At 49.3% G+C, this 26,923-nt stretch overlaps 3 protein-coding genes across 20 annotated transcripts in view; 2 read left to right on the top strand and 1 right to left on the bottom strand.

The window, feature by feature from the left end:
* The first annotated feature begins 1,871 nt into the window (after window positions 1-1,871).
* On the top strand, window positions 1,872-14,788 carry ANXA9 (annexin A9). 10 transcript variants are annotated; one of them, XM_010803038.4, is made up of 14 exons: window positions 1,872-1,985; window positions 2,141-2,230; window positions 2,700-2,790; window positions 2,967-3,063; window positions 3,594-3,688; window positions 3,938-4,051; window positions 4,595-4,685; window positions 5,824-5,903; window positions 6,069-6,128; window positions 6,566-6,650; window positions 6,789-6,884; window positions 6,971-7,029; window positions 10,744-10,866; window positions 11,102-14,788. In XM_010803038.4, exons 3-14 carry the CDS (start codon window positions 2,716-2,718, stop codon window positions 11,162-11,164), a joined length of 1,038 nt encoding a protein of 345 aa, XP_010801340.2. In that variant the 5' UTR covers window positions 1,872-1,985; window positions 2,141-2,230; window positions 2,700-2,715; the 3' UTR covers window positions 11,165-14,788.
* On the bottom strand, window positions 6,664-22,207 carry MINDY1 (MINDY lysine 48 deubiquitinase 1). Of its 5 annotated transcripts, none has more exons than XM_010803008.4 (11): window positions 21,600-22,207; window positions 18,437-19,236; window positions 17,820-17,877; window positions 17,359-17,423; window positions 16,402-16,560; window positions 15,965-16,067; window positions 14,920-15,062; window positions 13,733-13,924; window positions 13,245-13,400; window positions 12,851-12,970; window positions 6,664-7,086 (listed from the first exon to the last, which is right to left on the bottom strand). In XM_010803008.4, the coding sequence occupies exons 2-10, from the start codon at window positions 18,887-18,889 to the stop codon at window positions 12,890-12,892; spliced, it is 1,410 nt and encodes a 469-aa protein (XP_010801310.1). In that variant the 5' UTR covers window positions 18,890-19,236; window positions 21,600-22,207; the 3' UTR covers window positions 6,664-7,086; window positions 12,851-12,889.
* The window catches only part of PRUNE1 (prune exopolyphosphatase 1), a 19,844-nt gene continuing 15,054 nt past the window's right edge, over window positions 22,134-26,923 (top strand). For 2 of the 5 annotated variants that reach the window (XM_024989372.2, XM_024989371.2), the window contains exon 1: window positions 23,501-23,678. In XM_024989372.2, the coding sequence (XP_024845140.1) occupies window positions 23,625-23,678 (54 nt within the window). In that variant the 5' untranslated portion in view covers window positions 23,501-23,624. Of the gene's footprint in view, window positions 22,217-23,414; window positions 23,679-26,923 lie in introns of those variants that run through there. The other 3 variants (XM_010803029.4, XM_015462708.3, NM_001035352.1) reach the window with 3 other exon arrangements.

Here is a 26,923-nt window from a genome sequence, read left to right as displayed (position 1 = left end):
GTGCGCCAGGCTCCTCTGCCCATGGAATTCTCCAGGCAAGAATACTGGAGTGGGTTGCCATGCCCTCTTCTAGGAGCTCTTCCCAACCCAGAAATCAAATCTAGTCTCTTATGTCTCCTGAATTGGCAGGTGGGTTCTTTACCACTAGCATCACCTGGGAAGCCCTATTAGCATTGTATAGCCTTGCTTGGGGGACTCCCCATGGAAGGCTACAGTCCATCCGGTATCAAAGAGTCAGATACAATTGAAGTAACTTAGCACACACACACACATTCTATGAAACATGTGGGTCATACTCAGTACTAACAAATTATTGTTATTTACTAAATCTGGCAACCTTAGTTTATAATGCACGTCAGAATATTGTTTATTATTTTAGATGTAATCCCACAGAATGACCTATTGGTATAAATCAGGATCTGGGCTTTTTTTTTGGCCACCCTGCAGCATGCTGGATCTTAGTTCCCTGACCAGAGATTGAACCGTGCCCCCTGCAATGGAAGCATGGAGTCTTAACCACTCGACTGCCCTACAGGGCATTTTTCTGTCTCAAATGCCATCACACATATTACTTCATTTAATCCCCCCAGGAAGCCTATTCCCAGGTGCTGCCAGGATTCCCCCTCCAATCACCCAACCCTCCTACTCCCCCAAGCCCCACCCACAACACTTCATCCTCTCCCATTATTCCCTTTTTTTCCCCTGGGTAAAGAAACAGAGACAGGAAGACCTGAAATGACTAGCTGAGGTTATAGAACTTAACAAGTGGCAGAACTGGGACTGAATCCACGTTCTTTAGCAAAAATCGGTGCATGCTTTCCCCTTTAACAGGAGAGAAAAATGAGGTGCAGTGATTGTCACCATGAAAATCTCCCTTTATAGCACCTCCTTAGGCCTGGTCTGCTCTGAGGATGAGCGGCCGGTCCTTCCTCAGGGATGCAGGAAAACCTTCCAGGGTAGGAGCATGGCAGAGGAGTGCAGATAGCTTCTGTGCCCAGCCCCTGCCTGACCTGTCTAGCATTGCAGGAAGGAGACTGCTCCCAGGCCCTAGGGAGTTGTCGGTGAGATTCGAGTAATTGCCTGCTCAGGGGCCCCTTTGGCTCCCTAAAACTGTTTACCTGCTGTTCTGTGCCCTGACAGCCTCCAAGAAAGCTGCTGGAGTTGCATCACCTACCGCTAAAATAGTCCTGGCTGCTAAAAGGCAGCAGCAGGAATCTAAGACGCAGGGACCCAGGAGCCTCCTTCATCTCCCTATTGCCTTTTGGGCACACGATGCTTCTGTCCACGGGGATTACCCTTCTCATTTTTCTTTCTTGACTCTGCTGATCTTCCCCCACTCAGAAATACCTGTGCTCTTCCTTCCGCGGAGGTTTACACAGTCTCCCCACCCTACTCTTTCCATCAGTCCCACTCACTACTGCTCCAATAAGTCAATCATCAAGGGGTTCTGGGTTGGGATCTCTCTGGGGTACAGGCTGGGGTGCCCCACTGGTATGTGCCCCAACAGGTTTTTCTCTATCAGCCTCCAAATCAGCCTGGAGCCTGTCTGACCTGCCCCCCCAACCCCCCCGCAGGGAGCTGGAGTCAGAGGCAGAGCCAGGTCAGAAACTGAACTCAGAGACTGGGCTTCTGTGGTCCCAACCCAGCCCCACAGAGAAAGCAGTGCACAAAGCCTCCTGTGTCAGGGCTGAGCTGCTGAGAGGCCAGCGGAGTTCTCTTGTTTGGGCTGAGGCCAGTTCCTGGGAGGAGAGATGCTGTAGGGAGGTGTTTGCATGTGGGACACGGTACAGCCTGGTCCTCTCCCACAGTTGGGAGGGGCCAGAGCCCGAGGACAGTGGGGCTGGTCTGCTGCAGAGGTCATCTGACTGGCTGTTCGGCTTGGGCGGCACATACCGCTGTCCTGTACCAGGCCACACCGGAGCTGGTGCCCACAAAGGCACCGCGCCAGAGCCTGACGACACCCACTTAGCCCCCAGCACCTCTGGGTAAGCACTGGACCTGGGCTCTCATGCTGAGGGAGGGGGGAGATTGGTAGGAACTCGCTGATCACTTGGGGGAGGGAGAAAGGACTTTTCTAACATGAGTGCCTGAGTCCTTGTCCAGGTACCCATGTACCCACAAGAACACACACTCACCTCAGCTCAGAGACTGTGGCTGCTGACCTAAAGATTCCAGCGGGAAACTCCGAGGGCGAAAGACACGCAGCACAGTGGTGGAAGCTGACAGGCAGGTGACAGTCTCACTTGTAGTCTGGGGCTGACGGTGAGGGGAGGTGCTGTTATTTCCCACTCTGCATACTTAATCCTCACCTCCTCCACACTGCCCCAGGAACAACCAGCCAGGCCATGGAAGGGAGGGGGAGGTGCACCTCAGGAGGGGATCATCCATCTCAGACCACGGGGCTGGGGACCCTGGGGACCAGCCCTGGAGTCTGGGAGGGTCTGTTTTGGCACTAGGTCTGGCAGCATCCCTGATCAAACCTTGCTTCCTAACGACGGTGAGTGGTGGGAAAGGTGGGGGCACCATTCTTACCTTCCCCTTGGGCTCCCCAACCTGCCAAGCAGGTTGTTCTTTTTTTCTGCAACAAGGGAAAGGAGTGGGCAAAGGGCTCCCAGGCTCCCAGGCCTGGGTGTCATAAAGAGGCCCTGAGGGGCGAGGGGGACGTTCCCCTCAATTGGCTCCTATGTCCCTCCCCCCAGGGCAGCCAGTAGCACCATGTCTGTGACCCACGGGAAGATGGGACTCTCCTTGACTCAGGAGATCCTCAGTCACCTGGGCCTTGCCAACAAGGTAAGGGCTGCTGGGATTGTAGGAATTATTTTTTAAAATTATTTTCATATCAATGCAGAGGCTGTGGGGTGGGGTGAGGAGTAGGAAAGGAAGATCTAGCCTGAGGCTATGCCAAGGGCCTGGCTGGGTCACTGGGGAGGAGCATGGGCAGACTCTGGTACCTCCCTATCTTACAGACTGCAGCTTGGGGCACCCTGGGCACCCTCAGGACCTTCTTGAGCTTCAGTGCGGACAAGGATGTACAGAGGCTGCTGAAGGCCATAGCAGGTCAAGGTGAGCCATTTCCCTCTGCGCTTGGGCATCTATCTTTTAGAAACCAGTCTGTAGACCAAGGAGCCAGAAGGAGGAACTGACAATACTCAATAGATGTTTGTGGAATGCCTTCATTCCTGTGTGTCTGGTACCCAGTAGGTATTTATCTCCATTTTCACAACAGCCCTGTGAGGCAAGTCATACTATTTCTGTTTCACAGATGAGGAAACTGGGGCTTAGGGAGGTCAAAAGCCTTGCCCAAGATCACACAGCTCAAAATATTGCATAGCTGGGATTCTAAAGCAAGCCTGTGATCCCAAAAGGCCATTTTCTGCACTGTACCAGGCCACCTTTGCTTAACTTTGGGTCAGATTTACATGCCATTGGCAACTTCTTCAGGATCAAATGGTGGTAGGGGTGATGTAGCTTTTCCCAGACCTTGTCATTTCCTCCTCCGGAGGCTTCAAGTCAAGGACTAAGGGGATCTCAACTCTGTAAAGACCCTGACAGGGCTCTGCCAGGCTCACGGGCCAGCCCTCACCTTGGTTCAGGTGTTGACCGTATTGCCATTCTGGACGTGCTGACCAACCGGAGCCGAGAGCAAAGGCAGCTCATCTCTCGAGCCTTCCATGAACGCACCCAGCAGGTGAGACCACACTGATTCCCAGGAGCAGTGGGCTGGGATGAGAAGCTCCCAGGAAACTTGGGCACAACAAGAGCAGTTGAGACCAGCTGAGACCAGCCCTTACCCCCTGCTAAACCCAGTCTGTGGGGGGAAGGTAAGCCTGGTGGTTAGGTCTGAGATGAGAGCCAGCGAAATATTCCCAAACCTCCTCACACACCTGGGACTCTCCCCCTCATGCCGTTCCTCTGCCATGGGGACTGTTTCTTGTAGGACCTACTGAAGTCCTTGCAGGCAGCACTCTCTGGCAACCTGGAGAGGATCGTGGTTGCTCTGCTGCAGCCTGCAGCCCATCTCGATGCCCGGGAATTGAGGACAGCCTTGAAGGTACCCTGGTAGCTCAGCTGGTAAAGAATCTACCTGCAGTGCAGGAGACCCCGATTCAATTCCTGGGTCAGGAAGATCCCTGGAGAAGGGATAGGTTACCCATTCCGGTATTCTTGGGCTTCCCTTGTGGTTCAGACAGTAAAAACTGCCTGCAATGCAGGAGACCAAGGTTCAATCCCTGGGTTGGGCAGATCCCCTGGAGGAGGGCATGACAACCCACTCTAGTATTCATGCCTGGAGAATCCCCATGGACAGAGGAGCCTGGTGGGCTGCAGTCCATGGGGTCGCAAAGAGTCAGACAGGACTGAGCAACTAAGCACATTGAAGATACCAGGAGAGGAGCTTTGCCAGGAGTGATGACCCTATTGAGGGAAAGAATACGTTGACTGCCTTGCCTTTGCCCACTCCAGAGGAGTGGACTTGGCAGAAGCCCCCTGGAAAAGTAGTCCCTGTTGACCCTCAGAAGGACAAGTGGTCAGCGTCTGCTCCCCACCATTCTAACAACATGGCTCAGTCTCAGAGTGGCTTCCCAATTTCTTGTAGGGCTCAGGTTCTGCTGAAGATGTGGCCTTGGAAATTCTTGCCACCCGAACCCCACCCCAGCTGCAGGAGTGCCTGGCAGTCTACAAACATAGTAAGAGTGTGGAGGATGGAGCTCTAAGAGCTGGACAGGACAGTCCTCGCCTCCCCTGCACTCCCTGCAGGGAGCCCTCTGGGAGCCTTTCTGCTTCTGTTGTTCCCTTGGGGTCTCTCCTCCCCCACCGCCCACTGGGCTCAGTCTCCCCAGGGAGACAGCCAGTTGTCATCATTAAAGAGAGAGAAGCAATCATTAACTGTCATAGTCTGGGGTTCCAGGGTGGATCCCGAGGTAATGACAATGTTGAGCCCTGTGACAGTCCCAAGGGCACCCAAGTCACCTTCCCAGCCCCTTGCTGATTCTGCCATCACCCCACATCCCAGGCTGAATGGAAGCTCGATGCAGCCAGGGGGAAAGGTGGGGACCTGCTTTTGTAGGTGTCAATTCTCGGCCCCTGGCTGCTGTCCCTGCAGTGACTGCCACATGCCTCACCCACTAATTGGTAACTAGTTTTTTCTCACCCTCATCTTAACACACCCCCTCTTTTTCTTGCTTTCCCCAGTTTTCCTTTGATGTCCCACCTCGGCCTATCTTTTTTTTTTTTTTTAACTTTTTGGCTATGCCAAAAGATCCCGGGCATGTGGGATCTTGGTTCCTCAACCATGGATGGAACCAGTGTGCCCTGCATGAAAGTGTGGAGTCTTAACTGCTGGACCTCCCGGGAAATTGATTTTCTTAACCCCTCTCCTACCCCTTTTTCCTTCCTGCTTCTCTTTTCCCCTTCCTTTTCTCCCTTTCCTGCTCTTTCCTTTCTTCACATTCTACCTCCCTCATCACCTAGCCTCACTTCCAAGGAGGGGGACTGGCCCTAGCCATCTTGCGTCACAATATGGGCACCCCCATCCTCTTTTCATTGTCTGGCCACCACCCGAGTAACTGATTGCCTCCCGCTCCCCGCAGTCTGGCACTGGGAGATGAGGCCCCACAGGGCACGACCCCACAGCGCACAGGTTACTCGTGGCTTAGAGATGCTTTCAGGGTGGCCATGGTGGTGCTTCTGCCTTACATGCTGGGAACTAGTGGCCATCAAGCAGGGGACAGCGGGACTGACAGGGCACAGGCATCTGACAGGTCCTGGAGGTATCCTCATTGGGAAAAATCAGGAGGATTCAGAGAGCTCCTGCTCCCATCCCAGATTTCCAAGTGGACGCTGCGGAGGACATCAAGTCTGAGACCAGGGGCATCTTGCGGGACTTGCTCCTGGCCCTGGCCAAGGTAAGGGGGACTGGTCTGGGAGGAAGGGAGTTACCCCACTGGGGAGCACCCACCTGTGGTGTAATGAACAGGAGAGGGCTTTAGGGGAAGACCAGGGTTTGGTTTGTTGGTCTGGTGATAAAAAACTGCCCTCCAAAGAGTCCTCCTGAGAGTTTCTCCTCCTAGGGGGGCCGCGAGGCCTACACTGGAATCATTGACTATAACCTGGCTGCACAGGACATCCAGGTGAGCAAGGGGTGGGGGGAGTTTACACCGTCGTGCACGTAAGACACTGTATCTTAGAGCCGGTGACCTGTGTCCCCACTTGTCTTGCAAAATTGTCCTTGCCTTGGGAAGGAATCCTCGATGACGTAAGGCGGACATGGAGGGTCGGGCAGTGTCACACATGGAGCTTTTTCCACTCATCTGGACTCTGACTCCTGAACTCACACATTCTCCTCTCATGGGCATTTGGGGATCATTTAATTCCTTCCACGGCAGGGGGCATAGGTTCTATCCCTGGTTGCAGAACTAAGGTCCCACATGCTGTGCTACACAGATAAATAAATGCAACTAATTTATAGGTTAAAATAAGCTTTTCCATGTTTATGGATTCTGGGAACACCATAACCGTGGCTCCCCAATCCCCAAACCAGTGATTCTGATTTGCTCCCTGCTCCCAGGCATTAAAGCAGGCTGAAGGACCCAGCACAGAGAGGACGTGGGTCCTTGTCTTCACCCAGCGCAATCCCGAACACCTCGTCCGAGGTACACAGGAGTCTTCCGGTCTCTCCAACTTGCTTTAATGATGAGTTCTGGCTGAGGAAGGTGGGGAGGGCTCATCCTTCTCTGGGATAGCCACCCCCTCCCCCATGTATTCTTCTAACTCCCTTCCGTGTGCACCAGTGTTGAACCAGTACCAGTGGTACACGGGGCATGAGTTGGAGAAGACTGTCCGGGCCCGTTTCCATGGAGCCGCCTGCGTGGCTCTGCTCAACCTAGGTAAGGGGTCTGCTTGGAACCCGTGGGGCAGAGGTCTCCTGTGGAATGGCGGTGGTCTGTCTCCATCTTTGTCTCTTTGCTTCCAGCCTCGGTGATCCGGAACACACCCCTGTACTTTGCTGATAAACTTCATCAAGCCCTCCAGGTAAGACTGACGCTCCTTTCCCCTTGCGGTGGAACAAAAACCGGCGGGAGACACCTCCTGGGCAAGAGAGAGGAAGTTTCACGCTGTTGCTAATGTAACCATCTCATATTACTTTGTAAACATGGAGTAGCTCTCTTTTCCTAAGTTTACAAATTGTCTTGTCAAGAGTAGAGGAGGGAGCTGTGGTTAGAGATAAGTCCATTGACCCATCAGGGCCCTAAAGCTAAAATTTTTGGTCCAATGAATGTCTAGGTGGCCAGATACAGATATGAATTTGCTCTGTAAAGACACTGCCTTGTCCGGGTTCAGTTGTTGCCAGAATGAGGCTGGCGATAACACTAAAAAGAAGAAAGAAATAGCCGCCCGTTTCTGAGGGGCTCCTTGTGTGCCAAGGCCTCTGCTGAGCACGTTTCAGTAAGTCCTCACATTAACACTCCATCCTTGTTTAATAGACAAAAAACTGAAGCACAGAGAGGTTAAGTACCTCGCCCAAGGTCACACAGCAGTCTCCCTACAATACACATAATGATCCTATAGGACAAATTTTAACTGCCACATGTCAACTCCTAGTCTATTCCATAGGTGTTGGTCTATACTATAAGCTATAGCCTACTCTTGGTACCCAAGATCACCTTTCTCCATACTGATCAGACTTTGTTCTATATAATCCAAACTTAAATTGGCAATCTTGGTTTGAGTAATTTCATAAACAGAATCCAGTCATTCTGCTCATTCAACTAGGTGTCCTAATACAACTGTCCCCCAAGGCCTATAAATAAAAATCCCACCCAAACTTTGAAGATGGAATAGTTTTTGGTACACTGGTTGAGAAACCATGATGCCTATTGACAACTATTCAAAATGTTACACAGAAACTTTCTTAAAACGTTTTCTTTTTGTTTATTTATTTACGGCTATGCTGGGTCTTCACTGCTGTGAGGGCTTTCTTTAGTCGCTGCGAGTGGGGTCTCTTTGCTGTGGTGTGTGGGCTTCTCTTTGCAGTGGCTTCTCTTGTTGCAGAGCGTAGGCTCTGGGGCACTCGGGCTTCAGTAGTTGCGGCTCTTGGGCTCTCCAGCTCGAGCCAGGAGTTGTGGTACACGAGCTTTAATTGCTCCGTGGCATATGGGGTCTTCCTGCACCAGGGATTGAACCCGTGTCTCCTGCATTGGCAGGCAGATTCTTTACCACTGAGCCATCAGGGAAGCATTTATTTATCATCCAGAGATTTCCATTTTGACAGTAGATTATTGTACTTATCCAATAAATCCTGTACTATTATAATCAGTGAACTCTAGGATTCACTTGAAAAGTTGTAGTTCTCTAAATTCCTGTCATAAAAAGAACCTGTACTCCAGCAGTGATTGTAATGTATTTGGATTACAGGACTTTAGACTCCTGGATATAAATTGTGGGTTTAATCTTAGAAGGAGTCAAGAAGTGATGCAGGCTTATTTTTCTGGAAAAAAAATTTTTTTTTAAAAGAAAAACTCAGTCAAGATACTTCCATACTATTCTTTTGTGAGAAATATGTAAAAACATAATTGTGATAAATATTTATTCAGAAAAATGACCTTTAAGTGATGGCTGATTCAGGACAGTTCAGTTCAGTCGCTCGTCGTGTCCGACTCTTTGCAGCCCCATGGACTGCAGCACGCCAGGCCTCCCTGTCCATCACCAACTCCTGGAGTTTACCCAAACTCATGTCCATTGAGTTGGTTACGCCATCCAACCATCTCATCCTCTGTCGTCCCCTTCTCCTCCTGCCCTCAATCCCTCCCAGCATCAGGGTCTTTTCAAATGAGTCAGCTCTTCTTATCAGGTGGCCAAAGTATTAAGAGTTTTGGCTTCAACATCAGTCCTTCCAATGAATATTCAGCACTGATTTCCTTTAGGATGGACTGGTTGGATCTCCTTGCAGTCCAAATTCAGACCAATTTGAACCATAAAATGAATGTTCTTTATAAAGATCCTAGGGCAGTATGAGATGCCAATATACCCTCAGGTAACAAGAGAAGAATGATATTTGATATAGGTTTAGTGTGGAGAGCCACTTTACACACTGGGAATATTCACTTAATGAGCAACTCTTACCCCAGTTCTACAACTGTGGAGTACAAGAGTTGCAAGAAGGGAAGAATGGATACTGGGAAGCATTCAGCAATCTTCGTCACAATACAAAACCAATGGTACATGCCGTCCAAAAGAGTAGCCATCAGGGAATTCCCTAGCAGCCCAGTGGTTAGGATTCTGTGCTCTAACTGCTGATCCCTGGTGGGGGAACTAAAATCCCACGAGCTGTGCAGCCAAAAAACTAATCAGATTAAATTAAAAGTGAAAAAAAAAAAAAAAAGTAGCCATCAGGCCCACTGACAATTAGGTAATGAGTCCAAATAAAATATAGCATCCTATATTCCCTCCATCATTTTTTGTTTCTTCTGGGAGTTTATGATGTGTAGGGTTGCCATAAGTGTGGGTTTCAGGCAATTCTGGGAAGGGTCTCAGAAGGCAGGTGCCTGAGGAAACTCTGAAAAAGAGGATATTAGAAAATGATGACAGCAGCAGTACCCAGCTCATGACACAAACAGGATTTTTCCAACCAAAATACTTTATTTAGAAATCTCTCATGATAACATTATTATAATCAGTTATAGCTCCTGATTTGATGATACCTCTATTGGGGCTTCCCTGATAGCTCAGTTGGTAAAGAATCCGCCTGCAATGCAGGAGACCCCAGTTTGATTCCTGGGTCGGGAAGATGTCCTGCAGAAGGGATAGGCTACCCACTCCAGTATTCTTGGACTTCCTTTTTGGCTCAGCTGGTAAAGAATTTGCCTGCAATGTGGAAGACCTGGGTTCGATCCCTGGGTTGGGAAGATCCCCTGGGGAAGGGAAAGGCTACCCAATCCAGTATTCTGGCCTGGTGAATTCCATGGACTGTATAGTCCATGGGGTCGCAAAGAGTCAGACACGACTGAGCAACTTTCACTTCACAGGTGGCGCTAGTGGTAAAGAACCCTCCTGCCAATGCAGGAGACATAAGGGACAGTGGGTTCAACCCCTGCCCTGGAGAAATAAATGGTGCCCCACTCCAGTATTCTTGCCTGGAGAACACCATGGACAGAAGAGCCTGGCAGGCTACAGTCTATAGGGTTGCACAGAGTCAGACACTACTTGAAGCGACTTAGCACACATATACCTCTATTATTTCTAAACTGAACCCTCCGTGACTGTCTTTAACCAAAAGGCAAGAGGCCTGTTGCAGGTACAGGAGAAAGAGAATGATGCTGAACCTCAGGGGTCTAACCAGGAGAAACCGATGACAGTTTAGGGATAGGGTGAGTGTCCTCCTTAGACATTCCCTGTTAACAGTCTCTTGACTATCATGCTGTAAGTCTTCACAGGTAGCACATCTCTATCCTTTCTTGAGTCCTTGCTCTTGGAGTGAGACTCTAAGCTAATGGCAACGCCAGAAAAGATGTGGAAGGAATGAGTGATATTGCTGTAAATATTCCCCGCAGCAACTGATTTTTCCTGCCACATCATCTCCCTTGAGGATGGACACAGATAATGTTTGCCCCTAGATAATGTATATTTCTCTTTTTCTTGACTTTCTCCTCACCAGCACTCCCTATAATAATTCACCATGTGGCCCAATCCCTGCCCTGTGAGAATTTCCCTACCACCACATCCCCATTCTGTTTTTTCCTCTACCAGGAGACTGAACCCAATTACCAAGCACTGATGCGCATCCTTATTTCTCGAAGTGAGACTGATCTTCTAAGTATCCGAGCCGAGTTCAGAAAAAAATTTGGCAAGTCCCTCTACTCTTCCCTCCAGGTGAGGCTTGGCTGGTTCTTAACCTGGAGCCCCAGAGCTTCATCTTTTACCTCCACCCTGCACACAGTGGGGCATATTCATGGCCTGGAGAACTCCTGGGTCTCTGGTTAATTTAGAACCAGAACTCTAGAACTCTAGAAACCAAACAAGCTCTGGACCAGCACGAGGGAGAGAACAGAGTGCCTGAGCCACGATGGTGGCAGGTCTTCCTAACATCTGACTTTGCTGTCTGCAGGATGCAGTGAAAGGGGACTGCCGGTCAGCCCTACTAGCCCTGTGCAGGGCGGAAGACCTTTGAGACCTCATCCCCGCATGACCTTCAAGGATCTGAGATTTTCTTGTTTGGCTGAGCCTGCAGGAGACTAGCTGGGCCTCCAAATAATGACCCCTCACTGAGCACCACATGTTCCAGCTTCTTGTTGAGGCCAGAACTCAAAGTTTCTTTTAAATTCCTTCACCTCTCTCATTTCAAAGTGATGCCTGCACCTGGATCCCCTAGCTCTGTCCTGGGTGTGCAAAACAAGATCGCTTGGATAGTTTCTGTCCTATTCATTCTTCCTGAATTCTGGCCAGAACATCTCGCTGATGCTTGATTTCTTTTGGCAAACTTCACTGTCATTTGTGTCCCCTGACTGAAGTTTGGGTGGAGCAGGACACTGGCTGGGAGCAGGCCTTGAAGTTGGAGGTGCCTTTGATGTGCCCTTGGATATTCAACAGGAGTCCTGTTTGAGGCTCTGAACTGCAGTTGTCAACAACCTGCCTCCTCTGTGCATCCCCCCTCACGCCCATTATTCTCTCTTCCCCAGGAAATTTCAGGCAAAATAAGAGAACCAGGAACCACGAGGCCAGAAATGGCTAGAAGTAGCAAAGGACCGTCTGTATGACCTGAGAAGCAAGTAGGAGGATCAAGCTACCCTTTCCCTGAATGGGAACATTTGGGTGGGTTAGCGGGGCATACAGTCCTCAAATTCATCTGTCCAAAGCTGGGACTTAGAAACCCACCCCCCAAATTAGAGTTCTAGCTCCAAAAGAAGGGGCTTCCCTGGTGACTCAGTGGGTAAAGAATCCGCCTGCTAATGCAGGCGACATGGGTTTGACCCCTGGGTCGGGACAGTCCCCTAGAGAAGGAAATGGCAGCTCATTGAAGTATTCTTGCCTGGAGAATCCCCACGGACAGAGGAGCCTGGCAGGCTACAGTCCATAGTGTGGCAAGAGGTGAACATGACTTAGCAACTAAACAACATGTGTACATGCTAAGTTGCTTCAGTCATGTCTGACTCTTTACGACCCTATGGACCGTAGCCTGCCAGGCTCTCTGTCCATGGAATTCTCCAGGCAAGAATACTGGAGTGGGTAAACAGCAACAACCACATGAAAAAAAAAAAACAAAAAACAAGAAAGGACAAAGTGGACTTTTGGCTCCCCCTGCTGGCTCTATTAGAAATGACAGGCCACCCCCTCTAGCCTCTACCATCCCTGCACCCCTCCCACCCCCACCACGCTTTGCATTCCTCAATTGGGTCAAATACTTAACCGCTGCAGGGTAAGGCAAACAACAGACTTCAGGAAAGAAGTTTTATTTCCAAACCCCTAGGAAGGCATTAAAAATAATAGAGATAGAAACCCAAATCAAACCCTGAAACAAACAGATGGATGGATGGATTCGGATGGGCCTATAGGATGACCCAGCCAGTCAGGGGTGGGAAATAGCAGAGATGGATTCTAGACAGGAACTTCACCCTGGAGCCTGAGTCTGTACATTAATGTGACTATTCTGGGGGAAAAGAGTTAGAAATCAGAAATCCTCACCCCATCAACTCCAATGTTGTCCTGGATGGTTGGGAGGAAGAGGAGGCAGCACATGAGGGCAAAGAGGTCACCAAGTCTGACCTTAGCATTCACTGCCTGCTCTGATCCCCAACATCCCATAAATAAGTTACCCTGCATATCTCAAGTTGAGGGGGAGCAAGCAAATAGCCCCCACCTCTGAAAGCTGAGGCAAGGCAGCCGGGCCCGAGCAGGGCTACAGGAGGACACAGTCGGACTCTTGCTTCGGCCTTTGCCGACGCTCAGCAGCTGGGCGTCCAGATGCAGCTCCTCTCCCCTGTGTCAGATTTAACAGCTGGTCACCCATCCGAACCCATGGCGGAACAAGGACAGGGACTCTAGATGGAAGCAGGGTCAGGACTGGGAGGGGCTGTGGGGAGAGAAAGACAGGAGGGGACCCAGGGCAGAGGGACAGACAGAAGGGCCCCGAGGGAAACCTTGAAGAAATGCTGGTGGCAATAACAAGTCTGGATCAGGGAAGCCGGAGTGGCACGCTGGGGATGCAGGGATGCTGGAGGGGCAGCACTAAGAGCAAGGAGGAGCAGGCCCACCTGCGGTGATGGGGCCCGTGCAGGGGCAGCCTGGGCCGCTTGGTGCTGCTGGTACTCCTCTTGCTGAAGCTGCTGGGCCAGTTCCAAGTCGCTCAGACCCGATGTGCCCTGGGGCGGGGGCTGCTGCTGCTGTAGGGACAAGGCGATCAGGTAGTCCTAGAGACAGGGGCAAGAACAAGGGCAGTGAGGGAGGCTGGGGCAGGGGGCTGGCCAGGCTGGGCTTAGGCTTCCAAACCAGCTCAGCCTTTCCTTATCCTTCCAATCTCCCCACTCCTCCTCCAGAGAGAAACACACAGCCGCGTATTTTATCTGTGATGCCAGAGAACACACACCAAGCGCAGAGATGGTCTACAGAGCCCAGAGAAGGGCACAGTGTCATAAGTTACAGTCTCTAGAAGATAAGATACAGGCTGCCCGCCTTGGGCACAAAGCTCTCCGAGGCAGACATGCGCTCTGCACCCCACCCCGGTCCCCAAGGCCCCACACACCTGGTCCACCTGCCGCTGCTTTTCTGGGGAGCCACTCCCACCTCCCGTTCCGGGTCCCTTGCCCGGGGAGTGGCTGAGGTGAAAGTCAGAGTCACAGAAACAGCTGTCTCCGTCCACGTTGTGCAGGCTCTCCCACACCACTTGCTCCTCCTGGAGAAAGCCCTGGTCAGTGACCAGTAGGTACAAGTGGCCCTGTGCGGGAGAGAACACACGCGCTGGTGGGACGGGCGGCAGGAGCAGCGCACGGCAGAAGTGATCTGAGCTTCGCAGAGCCCCTGTGACTGGTCGGCACGCTAGCTGAAACGTGCAGTGTGAGTGCGTGGACCTCTTGCTAAGTACACATGGCTGTGGGCAGAAGGGCTGAGGGCATGGTCAGTGGCGTGTAAGTGTGGCAGTCACTGCGGTCAAGCACTGCGGGGCGGGAGTCTTCCTACCCTACTTCCCGAGGTTCTCTGGGCTCACGGGATGCCTATGAGGATAAGTCCTTTAAGAACCAAAGATCTTTCTCTCTTCTACTCAATTCCTAGAACGCTTAGACAATTTCTAGCTTTGGAAAACTATGTGTGTGTTAGTCGCTCGCTCGTGTTTGACTCTTCGTGACCCCATAGAGTGTAGCCCACCAGGCTCCTCTTTCCATGGAATTCTCTAGGCAGGAATACAGGAATGGGTTGCCATTCTATTCTCCAGAGGATCTTCCCAACCCAGGGATCAAACCCGGGTCTCTTGCACTACAGGCAGATTCTTTACAGTCTAAACCACGAGGGAAGCCTTGGAAAACTATAGTATTGTTCAAAACTTCCACTGCTCCTTCCTGGCAGAGGACGTGCACTTTCTTGGCCCACTGATGGCAAGCTCACTCCTTACATTTCGCTCTGGGCAGTGAGATGGTAGCAGAGCCAACGCCGTGCGTGGTGTGTTCCTCTTGCTCTCCTATGTTCCAGAGAAAGGCTGTTTTGTCAGCCAGGGCCCCAGACTGAAGATGATGTGGGACAGAACTGCAGCCAACCCACAGTGGACACACACATGAATGAAAAAATAAACCTTTGTCATGGTGAACCACAGGGATTTTAGGGGTCATTTGTTACCACAGCTTAATCTACCTTGTCCTGACTGAAATACTGACCCGGAAGAAATAGGCATGAGGAAATAGACAGCACTCCAACCTCCCACCTCCAAACCCGAATCACCTTATGCTTAGTCATAGTGCTGAAGTGGTTGTTCCGGAAAAAGACGCTAAGTTCGCCCTCCTTGGCAGCTGCTGTTAGTTCACATAGGCCATGGTAGGTCAGCTGGGCAGCAGTGGTCTCCAGAAACTGCTCTGCAATCAGGCCTGGCAGCAAGGACAAGAAAAGAGGGACAGGGGACTCAAATCCAAAGTCCACAGGAGGATCATCCAGAGAGCCCCTATCAAAGCCCTAGGGATCAGTCCCACCTTGGGAAATCCCTTCCTTGAAGCCTGGTTAAATTCATCCATTCAACAGATGCTGAACTTCCCTGGTGGTCCAGTGGCTAAGACTCCGAGTTCCCAATTCAGGAAGCCCGGATTCGATTCTTGGTCAGAGAACTAGATTCCAAACACCATAGCTAAGAGACGCAGGTGGGGACCTCCCTAGTGGTCCAGTGGCTAAGACTCTATGCTCCCAATGCAGAGGGCCCAGGTCAGAGAACTAGATCCCACATGCCACAACTAAGGCCCTCCACAGATAAATAAATCATTATTTTTAAAAAATGAGAGAGAAAGATGCAGGTGTACACACATGCTAAGTTGCTTCACTCGTGTCCTACTCTTTGCACCCCTACGGATTGTAGCCCGCCAGGCTCCTCTGTCCACGGGGATTCATAAGGCAAAAATACCGGAGTGGATTGCCATGCCCTTCCTCCAGGGGATCTTCTCAACCCAGGGATCAAACTTGAGTCTCTTGCATGTCCTGCACTGCAGGCAGATTCTTTACCCACTAAACCACGTGGGAAGCCCATGCTGCCACTAAAAAAAAATCCCACATGTTGCAACTAAGACTCAGCCAGATAAATAGATGCTATCGGAGCAAACAGGCACTGCACTAGGTACCGGGGGATACATCAGTGAACGAAACAGACAACTCCCCAAACTCCCGCTCCCGGTGCCTACATTCTCATGGGATGTGGTGGTGGAAAAACAGACAATAAACACTAAACCTCGGTAGCCATCATTCCCTCCACATAAGATTGCTGAGGAGAAGGGAGGAATGTCACCTTCTGTCACAAGGTTGGTGTCACTGGAGTGCTTGCAGGTGATGATCTTCTCTACCAGCTGGTTGTAACTCAGCTTCCCGACTGCACTCACAGCCTCAGGACTCTGCGTGGGCAGTGGAGTGGGGTGGTACCCCCAAAAATGGAGAGCTTTTTTTAGGAAGGAAATGAACCAAGCCCACAAGGATTGCAACCCTATGACAAAAGCTTCCTGAAACTTTTGATGTCTAAAGAACTGACCCATCTTCAAATTGCTTGCTTGTGTTTGAATGTTACCCCCAAAAGTTAAAAACTAAAGGAATTCCACACTGAATCCAACCTTGAAACATCAATCCCCTCCCTAGCCAATCTACTCCCTACCTCCCTAACCCCAACCCCACAAAATTCTGCTTCTCTCTCAGCTTGAGCTGGCTGTCTCATTTGGGCCCTCCCACCCTCACCTGGGGATCAACAAGCCAGCCATGGTACAGAGGAATGCCAAGGAGGTCAAAGACACTGCACTCAGGAGTGTACTCAAAATCAGAGACGCCTGTGAACCGCACATTGACATCCAGACCTGTGGCCAGTTTAGGCAGCACTGTCATTGCATCGTCCACATTCTGGGGTGGAAAAGAAAACAATGGATAGGTCAAATCAGCACACTGTACATTTTAAACTTAGTGTTATAGATAAGCAACAAGGATATACTGTATACCACATGGAATTATAGCCAGTATCTTTTTAAAAAAAATTTTATTTATTTACTTGTTTACTGGCTGTGAGGCACGTGGGATCTTAGTTCCCCAATCAGGGATCGAACCCATGCCCTCTGTATTGGAAGCACAGAGTCTCAATCACTGAACCACCAGGTAAGTCCCATATACCCAGCCAAACTAATTATAAGATACCCAGTATCTTATAATAACTTATTACAGAATTTAATCTGCAAAAATACTGAATCACCACACTATATACCTGAAACTAACACAGTATTGTAAATCAACTATACTTCAATTAAAAAAATTAAATGAAATGAAAAAATAAACCTTACACAGTATTATATGTCGATTATATATCAATAAAACTGGTGGAAAAAGAAAATGATGGATATTCTAGCCTTCCCTCTTCTTGTTCCACTCCTACCTCCAGAAAACAAAACAAAACAAAACAAAACAATTAATCTTGTTGCTTTTTCCCCCTGGTTTCCTCTTACAATGGAAAGTCCTCCCTTTTCTCAATCCTTCTTTATTTTATGTAAACGAACATGTTTTCTAAGACAGAGATACACTCTCTCCCTCCTGCAGAAAGAAATGATGGTTCAAAGAACCCTCTTGAGAAGCATCAGAAAGGCTTCTCTTAATAGCCTGGGTGCCCCTTATGAACCTGCAAGCCCCCAGTTCACAGACCTTTCACCTCACCTGCTGAAAATTAAGCTGAAGTCCCTCTGACTTTTCCTGAGGTTTGATGGACAGAAGGCAGTCTCCTACAAGACAGGATTCCTTATCAGCTTACCCCACCACTGTCCCAAAAGCTGCTTCCTCTTCTCTAAGAAAACAGAGGTATATCACAGAACCACAGATTTTCAGAGTTGCAAAGGGCCTTCGTTTATCAGAGGAAGAAAGAAGCCACAAAAGGTGAAGGACCCACTCAAGGTCACATGTGAAAGCTAAGGGAAGAATGAGGGTGACGACCCAGGACTCCTGACACCTTGATTTTTGCTTTTCATTCCCCAGCCTTGCAGAGAAACCCTATAGACATTTACCCTCCCTGCCACATAAGATCCCTGAATGCGGAGTCCCTCTCAATACTCTGGATTTCTGGCTCAGTAGATAGCACTGGAACCTTTCAGGTAATTCCTCTTGAAGGCCCAGTCACTCACCGAGATGGGCCATGAGCTCGTCGGATGTGATCACTTCTTTCTGAGGCGGCAGCTTTACCTGGAGGCAAGGAGAGATCAAAGAGTTGGCCAGTCATTGGTAAAGAATCTGCTTGCCAATGCAGGGGACAAATTCGATCCCTGGTCTGGGAATATTCCACATGCCATGTGGCAGCTAAGCCCACGCACCACAGCAAGGAGTAGCCCCCACCCGGCCACAACTAGAGAAAGCCTGTGTGCAGCAACAAAGACGCAGCACAGCCAAAAATTAATAAATTAAAAAAAAAAAAGTGAGCCAGGTGTGTGCTTTCCTTCAGGGAGCACTGAAGGAGGAACCCAGAGAAAGGCGGGAGGGCAGGGCTTATCCAGCAGTCAGGTGTGGTGGGCAAAAACGGCTTGCAACTGGAGCAAGGGACTGAATGGGAAGAACTGCAAGGCATTCCCATTTGCCAGACAGTGGAAGACGCAGGAGTAGGACAGATAATTGTCTTGTTTTTGCAAATATCTGATCTCATTTGTTCAACCTGGAGATAAAGGAAGAAAAACCTGGAAAGTTTGACAGGCTTGAGAAAAGCAGAATGATCAACATTTCCTAAGACCCCATCCAAACTCCCTCTTACCTTCCACTGAAGAAAAAGGATATTCGCGATGGCGATGAGAGGGCAAGGGCCATTGGCGCTCTGGGTGATGATAGGTGTCTGTTCTCCTTTCCAGGGGATCCACTTGACACAGTAGAAGTCTAGCTCAGGCTGTCGGGCCCTAGGGGACTGGGGAAGCTCCTGGAGCCTGGAGCAGGCCCCCGCTGTCTCTGTCTCAGGTCGAGTCTCCCTGGCTGGCCCTGGTTGGCTTGAGCTAGCATCTGGTGGAGGGGACTCGAAGTTATCCTGGCCTTGGGCTGGCAGTGAAGCTTGGTCTACTGGCTCCTGCTCTCCAGCTGCCCCGTCTGCCTCTTTGGCATCCTTGTCCTGAGGGTGCTCTTTGGGTTCTGACAAGACCTTGTGGTTTTCAGGGCTGACCGCTTCTGCAGTCCTGGTCTCACCAGGGGCTGGATGCTCAGGTTGATAGTGTTCCATGGTCAGGAAGGGCTGACTGAGGGGCTTTACTGTCCTCAGAGACTGACCTTACTCTAAGCTTGATATGCAAAAGGGAGACGGATCCAATAAGAAGGAAATCATTGGGCTGAAAAGTAAACAGACCCAGAAAAATTTGGCAAAGGAATGTAGTGCAGAAGGCTTGGTGAGCGTCTGTTCAGCCACTCCAGGCTACGGGCAGTACAGTTTTAGGTTAAACAGAAGGGTCCCAGGCTGAGCTGTCACCTCTAACTTGCTGTGACCAGATGGGACCAAAGAGGGTATAGGACTCAAAGGTTTGGAAGGGATAATTCTGGTGGGATTGAGGACATTGGGTGGCGTCAGCTTTCCTGAAACAGAAACAACAAGGAATGAAGACAAGATAGAAAGGGAGAGCAAAAGGAGAAAGAAGGAAAAGAGATGGAGAAAGAAATGTTATACAATACTGACAGTGATCTTAATACGGTGATCTTTAGCTAACCTTGAAGTAAGCATTGTGTCAGTAAAACCCACCATAGCTGGAAGTAGGGTAACTCCTCTGCCTCATCTCCCACCCCTGCCCTTGACTCTTCAGGGAACATCCTGAGCACACAGGGCTTATATCTTTAGGGTCCTGTTTTCTCTGCTTCATCCCAAGGCCAAAGAGCTAAACAGTGCTTGGGGTGGAGAAAAAGAGTCAGTATCATACTCCTAAAGGGGAAACACTGGTGAGAAAGAAGTCTTTCTCCTTGAAGGATTCCACCTTTATAATTCCAGCTTTATACAATTGCAAACCACAACAAAAAGGTCCTGGGAGGAGCTTCCTGTAGGCTGGAGAGGGGAAATGCGGGCAAGGTGACTTGAAACAGAGACGGGTTCTGATAAGTGATTTCAGGTTAGAGGTACAACTTGTCCCACCCCACCCCCAGCCCCGTTCTTCCAGTAAGCTAGCTTCTCTTGCCAGCTGGAGTTGGGATAGCAACTTCTCCTCAGTTCCTCTATGCTCTGAAAACTGCTCAAACCCAGTACTCCCTTGCTCACTACATGGAATATGAAAATACTGATTATTGATTTACATTAAAAAAATTACTCCCTCTACATTCACCTATCTGTGCAAATGTTCTTTCAATCTATTCCCATCTAGGTCATTTTAAATGTCAACTCTGGACCTGTTTAACCTGCTCTCTCCCAGCACTAAGCATGACATTTAATTAACACCATGGATAGTAGATGATAAAAAGCCACAAACTCTGCCTCCTGGAAAATATCTCCCTTCAACCTCCTTGCTCCCCTCTTCACCTTGGTCAGGGTGAGAAAGGTAGAGAAATAAACTTGTTAGAAATCTTTTCTCTTGCTTCCTCCTAACCTGAGACTATGCTTCCTTTCACAATCAGGTAGGATTTAGGGCTAAGGTAAAGCCTCGGAGGTGAAGTTGAGAAATGTAAAAGTTATGGAAATAAGACTAGTCACCCAAATTGATCATCCTTCTGATTCAAATATAATCTATGCTGCTGCTGCTTCTGCTGCTAAGTCGCTTCAGTCGTGTCCGACTCTGTGCGACCCCACAGACAGCAGCCCACCAGGCTCCCCCGTCCCTGGGATTCTCCAGGCAAGAACACTGGAGTGGGTTGCCATTTCCTTCTCCAATGCATGAAAGTGAAAAGTCAAAGTGAAGTCGCTCAGTCGTGTCCGACTCTTAGCGACCTCATGGACTGCAGCCTACCAGGCTCCTCCGTCCATGGGATTTTCCAATCTATGCTAGCTGCATCTTATTTCCATGTGATTAATTTAGAATCAGAGTAGCAAAATTTGCCCGCAGGCCTTACACCTTTTTTTTTTAATCTCTCTCCTTTTTTCCTTCCTTCCCAAATGACATTTAGAATGAGCCTCAGAAGCAGAAACCAGAGCCTGGGACAATTTTTTAAAAGCCTGGAGAAAAACAGGGCTTACTTCTTATCTTTTCTATCCAAATGCCAGAAATGATCTATAATTAAGTGGGGGCTGGGCAGTCCAGTGAGCCAAAAGAACCCAGAACTGGACTACCAGAGGAAGCTGGGTCTCAGAGAAACTGGGTTGAAAGCTAAGAGGGCTAATCCTTCAGAAGAGGGGAGGGAGTGTAATGGAAGAGTTCCAGGCTACAAGGTGCACACCAGTGGAGTGAGCATGGAGTACTCCAGAGCGTGATGCATTCTGAGACTCACAGGTCCTTAAACAAACTAGGAATTCATTCTTCCCCTCTTAACTAAGTCCTATACTTTCTGGAATAATCCTCTGGTGGCGGACAGAGGAGGTAAAACAGCCCCTGCTCCTCCCTAGCCAGTGGCAATAAATAGCCAGAAGTTGGAAGAATGCAGGAATCAGGTCTGTAGCTTCAAGAAGACACGTCCCCGCTCCCACCCCCGCTCCCCAGGAACTTTACTCTCCCTTCAAGAGCGTAGGGTTCCCCTCCAATCTCCCTCTCACTCTGACCCAAATCTTCACGCAACTAATGGTTTAGATTTTCCCCTCAAAATAAGTCCACCACAGTGCCCTGTCTACTTGTTAGCAAGGGAGAGGGGGAAGGTGTAATTAAACGGGGGAAAGGTAGCATCTCTTTTACTTACTCCTTCTGCCCGAGCGCCTCTAGAAACCCAGACGTACAGAGACCCAGGGTGGGAGGATAGGCAGTGTCACCTCCCCAAAGCTAGAGAGGAAAAGGAGAAAAGGTGAAGGAAATGGTTAAGACGGTTTTTACCTTAAAGAAGTGGGGGCTGTTCCAGGACTTCGAAGGAGGGTTCAACTCCCGGACTGCGGTGAGGGAGGTGGGCTCAGAGGGGGTCGCCGCCACAGTCCCGGCCGCCTCCCAGCTGTCAACGCCAGAGTCTACACAGGTTTCCCCACGTTTACGAGCGGCGGTCCCGGCTGGCTCGTGGCTACTTCCGGGCTCACGCCCACGACCGGGGGGCCCTGGAGAAGGGTGCAGGCAGGCAGGGGTGCAGGCAGGCAGGGGTGCAGCCCAGGTGCGCCCAGATCGCTCAGAGCGTCTTCAGGATTTCTGAATCGCCGCGTCCAGGGCGCGCGCTCCAGGCCCCGTCTACAAGCGCTGGTTTTCAAAGGAAGTTTGTGGTTTTTCTTTTCTTCTTTCTCGTTCTCTCTTTTTTCACCATCGGGACAAAGAAAAATCAGTCAAGGACAAGCTCCCCGAAGGAGGAGGAGCTTGCCCGGCACTGGCGGATTTCTATTCGGGGTTTCTGACCTGGTCAGCAGCTTGGTGATCAGCAGTGAGCGAGAGAAACAAGGAGAGAAAAACAACAGACCCTTTCTCTTCTCTCCGCCTGCCGCTGGAAGGGATGGAGCACTTGTGCCTCTCTGGTGAGAATAGGGAAGAGCAAGGGCCCTGGCTGCGCTGGGAGGAGCAGGGCTGGACAGCAGAAGCTTGTTGGATCTCCCTGGGTGCGGCAGTCCTCTGCTCTGCCTCCACAAAAACAGGGCCAAAGAGCCTGATATTTTCATATTTATTCATTTAAAGGGAAAAAAATCCCGATCCTTTCGAAATCCTTACTGTATCATTTTTTCGTTTTTTTTAGTTAAGAAATGAAACCGGTTGGGCTGCACCCTGGTAATGCAGAAGGTGTGGAAGAAGCAGCGGGCTCTGGGGAGAGTGCAGCAAGCAGAAAACTAGCTGAGCATGCAGGGGATCCCATATCCCTGTGGTCTGGTCCTTGTTACCCCCAAAGGCCTCAGCTTCTCATCCATCACTTCCTCTCAATTCCTAGCTTGGTGAGGAGGAAAAACTGGTGTGAGGCTGGCGGCAGAAAAAAAAGGGACGGATTCATAACTGAGGGAACCTTTGATGATGAGAGTACATATACTTGCAGTACTCTGCACTACTCTGGGGCTGGAAGGTGGCAGTTAAAGGAGGTTGGAACACAACTCTACATTCTGAAAGGCCTTCCAAGCTCTACTCAGGGCTACGGCAGGATGAAACTTCAAGCAACTCTGCAGGCTGAAAGGGGAGTTGGAACAACTGGGGAGGCAGGGAGTATAGATCCCAGGTTACAACAGACCGGGGAAGAATGAGACATTTGCCAACAGGCGACAGAGTTGTAAAAGAAGCAGCAGGAGTTGGCAAGAGACTGTAGGTGTTAGGTAAAGAAGAGGGGTCAGAGATTATTAAAATTTTTTATAACAAGGAAGACCACATAATTGGTCAATTTGGTAAGGAAGAGAATTCAAGAAAGATGAGTTAGTTGTTTTTGCCCAGGGGAATTTTAGATGTCAACCAGGTGGTCGATATAATTTATGGAAAGACGCTATACTTAGCCTGACTAAAGACGGAAAGTTCAGAAGCCACAAGGATAGATTATATGACACATACACACTTGTGAACTCAGATAATTCTCCTTCCCGCAATTCTTGGGGAAACCATAGCGGAGATGCGGGACTACATTTCCCAGGATGCCCCCGCACCACGCTGCACTTCGCGCCTCCCGTGAGTCTCTGGGCGCAGAACTTGGCCTCCGCCGCTGGGGGCGGGGCATCGCCGGACTCCCGGGGCGCCCGGTTACGCACTTCCTCCCGGGGTGAATCGCCGTGTGGCGGGTTCGAGTCCCGCCTCCCGACTCGCCGCAAGCCCCTGAGTCCGGGGCGGGGCTCATTCGCCGGTTAACCTCTCCGCGGCGAGGGGCGGCGGCACACCTTGGGCTTCACCATGGAGAACTACCTGCAGGGTTGTCGAGCTGCTCTGCAGGTAAGGGACCCCTGTTTGTTATCGTAAGGAATGGATCCTGGGGTCCAGGAAAGACGAAGATGTGGGATCTGGGGAGCACCGAAGGTTTGTGTGGAGGGAACGCGGAATTGTGGGGTGGGGGCTTGGAAACCTGAGGAGGGAGGAAGGAGAACCTAGCCTTTGAGAGTGGGAATGCATGCTCACTTAGGGGCGCCAGCCTTTGGGGTCTGCTCGTGAGCGGGGAGGCGGAATCGTGGGGCCGGGTCCTGCCTCTGAGCCCCTGCTCGGTGTCGCTGGGTTAGTTCCGTCAATGGGACCCGGGCTGTGCCGGCCGCGAGGTGTATTTGTTCCCTTTTCCCCGCCCTTCTTTCAGTTCTCCATTCACGAGGCCTTACTGGCGCCTTGGCCTCCAGGTGAACCCCGGGAGTACGAGGGAACCTGTGCCCACGGCTTTGTCGCCTCTCAACGGCGGTTTTTGTCTGACGGGCCTAACTCCTTCTAAATTAAAGGTGGTCATGGTGTTACACTTTAAATCTGTTTTTAAGGTAAACGCACACAGTACATCAGGCTTGCATTCCTTTGCCTCCAGTTTACTTCCTTGGCCTTAACACACACAAATTACATAAAAATCCGCGACCTGGATGGGGATAAGCACAAAGTATATTTGGAATCAAAACTGTATGCATGACTCCTGAATGCTTTGTGGCTTATTTTTGGTACTCTCTGAGCCAGTTGGAGTCTCCCAGCCTTGCTAACTGGTCGTGCAACGTTAGGTCGCTATTCCCAGTTAGCAGCAAACAACGGGCCAGAGAGAGGCTCCAGGAGGTCACCTGGCCCCCCTGCTTCAAGTTATACTACCCTTGGAGAAACCTTGACAGATGGTTGACTCTGCTTCCTTTTAAAGTATCTTAAACTCGACAAATTCACCTGGGAAATAAGATTCTGGTCTGTAACAAATCCTAAAAGTCACCTAATTCCTCCTGCAGAATCAGCTGCTGTCATAAAGGAATGTCCTCACCTGAAGAATGGGAGTGAAGTTCTGGACTTCCCTGGCAGTCCAGTTGTTAAGACTCCACCCTTCCAACGTAGCGGGTGCAGTTTTGATCCCTAGTGGGGGACATAAGATCCCGTGTGTGTCGTGTAGCATGGCCAAAAACAAAGAATAGGAGTGAAGTTCAGTTAGTGTAAAACGAATTACTCTACGTTTTTCCTTGTGAAATACAAATTTGGGAAGGTCATTTTAATGTATAAGACAATCTGGGACCAATTCATTTTGGTTACCTCTGATTTCCACCACAGGGACCTCATTAAAGACTAATATAGAGGCTTTTGGGCACCATTCCAAGGGCCAAGAAGTTGGATTTTTCCCTAATGACCCAAATAACCAGTCTTTTTCACCATTTGATAAAGAGTCTTTGAGCCTGAAACCTTACCAGATAGCATTTCATTGCATGCCTCTATTCTATAGCATCTACTCTCTAGAAGTGTCCCAGGTTAAGAGTATGTCTTCCTCAGGAATATGAAGCTGAGAAACACTGGATTTTTTCAGTATTACTGATATCCTGACTTTTCTCTGCCTGAATTCATTCTCCCAGGGAACAAGATCTAGATCTTCCTTTTTCCAAACTTGCGAAGGAAAGATCATATCTTAGAGCTCTTATCACACAACCTAGCGTGGGCCAAGAGAAATTAGAAAGTTAGACTAGCAATGTTAGTGGGTGGCCTGGTAGTAGGAGATACCGGTGGACACCCAATGATTTAGATTGTTTTTAATTATGGAAGTAGAAAATGTACAGAGTGAAAAAAAAGTTAATACAAAAAAGTTATACAATTAGAAAGTGAGAAAGATCTTTTTCTTCTCCATTTCCAACTTCCCAGAGGCCACACTTGTTTCTTAGCTAAAGAAAGACATGATTTAGAAACTATTTTTTTAAACTTTTTATTTTGTATTGGGGTATAGCTGATTAACAATGTTATGATGGTTTCAGGTGAACAAGCAAAGGGATTCAACCATACATATATAGGTATCCCTTCTTTCCCAAACTCCCTCCCAATCCGGGCTGCTACATATCATTGAGCAGACTTCCACGTACTCTACAGCAGGTCCTTGCTGGTTATCCATGTTAAATACAGCGTTGTGTACATGACCATCCCAAACTCCCTAACTGTCCATTCTCCCTGGCAACCATGTTTGTTCTCTAAGTCTGTGAATCTCTTTCTGTTTTGTAAGTTCATTTGTATCATTACTTTTTAGATTCCACAAATAAGGGATGTCATACAATATTTCTCCTTCTCTGCTGACTGACTTCACTCAGTATGACAATCTCTAGGTCCATCCACATTGCTGCGAATGGCATTATTTCATTCTTTTTAATGGCTGAGTAATATTCCATTGTATATATGTACCACATCTTTTTTATCCATTCCTCTGTCAATGGACATGTAGGTTTATTCCATGAGATACTGTTGTGGGTTTTTTGTTTTTTTTTTAGTTTTTATGTATTTGTTTGGCTGTGGCGGGTCTTAGTTGTGGCATGCGGGATCTTCTTTCTTCATTGTGGCATGCTAGATCTTTAGTTGCAGATTGTGGGATATAGTTTCCTGAGCAGGAATGGAACCTGGGCCCCCTGCATTGGGAGCGTGGAGTCTTAGCCTCTGAACCACCAGGGAAGTCCCCAGAGACACTATTAAGTTTGAGGGTTGCTGTTAAAATACAGTATAACTTTTAGGAAATTGTGAATACTTGGACTTTTATATAAGACAGAAACAGCTGATAACTCAGCCAACTTTCCTATTGATACCATATTTTCAGCATTTGATACCAGTGAAATTTTCTAGTCTGCCACCACAATGATAGTAGATTGTTCTATTTAAAAGAAATCTTATTTAACTAAATGTCCTAGTCATGGTAAGTCATCTGTCACTTTTAGTTTGGCGGCAGGCGGGGGAGTCTTGGCTTCAGGGTGTGGCCACATTCTAGTTGAGGTGTTCATCCAGAAGCTTTGGATAACGTGTGTTGTCTGCACTTCTCAGGCATGAGGCAGAAATCAGGATTGGCTGACTCTCCCTAGAAATTTACAGTCCTTGCATCACTGTCAGTTAGTCCCATCTTCCCTGCCGGAAATGCTTCTCTATCTCTGACTCCTTGTCTCCTTTTTTCTTTCTTCATTAACTAGTTTGTAGAGTAAGCATCAGACCGTATTCAGCCTCAGAAGGGAAGGGGTTGACTCTGCTAGCCCTAAAACCATCCCCTCTCACACCATTGAGGCCACAAAGAACATCAGAATACAGTCATTTCAACTAGTGGGTTTTTTAAAGGAAGGGAAAAAAAAAAGTTTATATCTACTTGT

This window comes from Bos taurus, chromosome 3 (genome assembly GCF_002263795.3).
Source record: "Bos taurus isolate L1 Dominette 01449 registration number 42190680 breed Hereford chromosome 3, ARS-UCD2.0, whole genome shotgun sequence".
Lineage (NCBI taxonomy): Eukaryota > Metazoa > Chordata > Mammalia > Artiodactyla > Bovidae > Bos > Bos taurus.
Note: the sequence above shows the minus strand (reverse complement) of the source record. Positions and strands in the feature narration are given on the sequence as shown.

What these genes read in the sequence shown, in the direction of transcription:
- ANXA9 (XM_059884611.1), top strand. Translation starts at nt 2,716, where the DNA reads ATGTCTGTGACCCACGGGAAGATGGGACTCTCCTTGACTCAGGAGATC. An exon ending in CGTGGCTCTGCTCAACCTAG is followed by an intron (nt 6,885 to 6,970) that starts GTAAGGGGTCTG and finishes CTTTGCTTCCAG; the next exon opens with CCTCGGTGATCCGGAACACA. An exon ending in AACTTCATCAAGCCCTCCAG is followed by an intron (nt 7,030 to 10,743) that starts GTAAGACTGACG and finishes TTCCTCTACCAG; the next exon opens with GAGACTGAACCCAATTACCA.
- MINDY1 (XM_010803008.4), bottom strand. Translation starts at nt 18,889, where the DNA reads ATGGAACACTATCAACCTGAGCATCCAGCCCCTGGTGAGACCAGGACT. An exon ending in CACCAACCTTGTGACAGAAG is followed by an intron (nt 15,063 to 15,964) that starts GTGACATTCCTC and finishes CCTTGCTGCCAG; the next exon opens with GCCTGATTGCAGAGCAGTTT. An exon ending in CACGGGCCCCATCACCGCAG is followed by an intron (nt 12,971 to 13,244) that starts GTGGGCCTGCTC and finishes AATCTGACACAG; the next exon opens with GGGAGAGGAGCTGCATCTGG.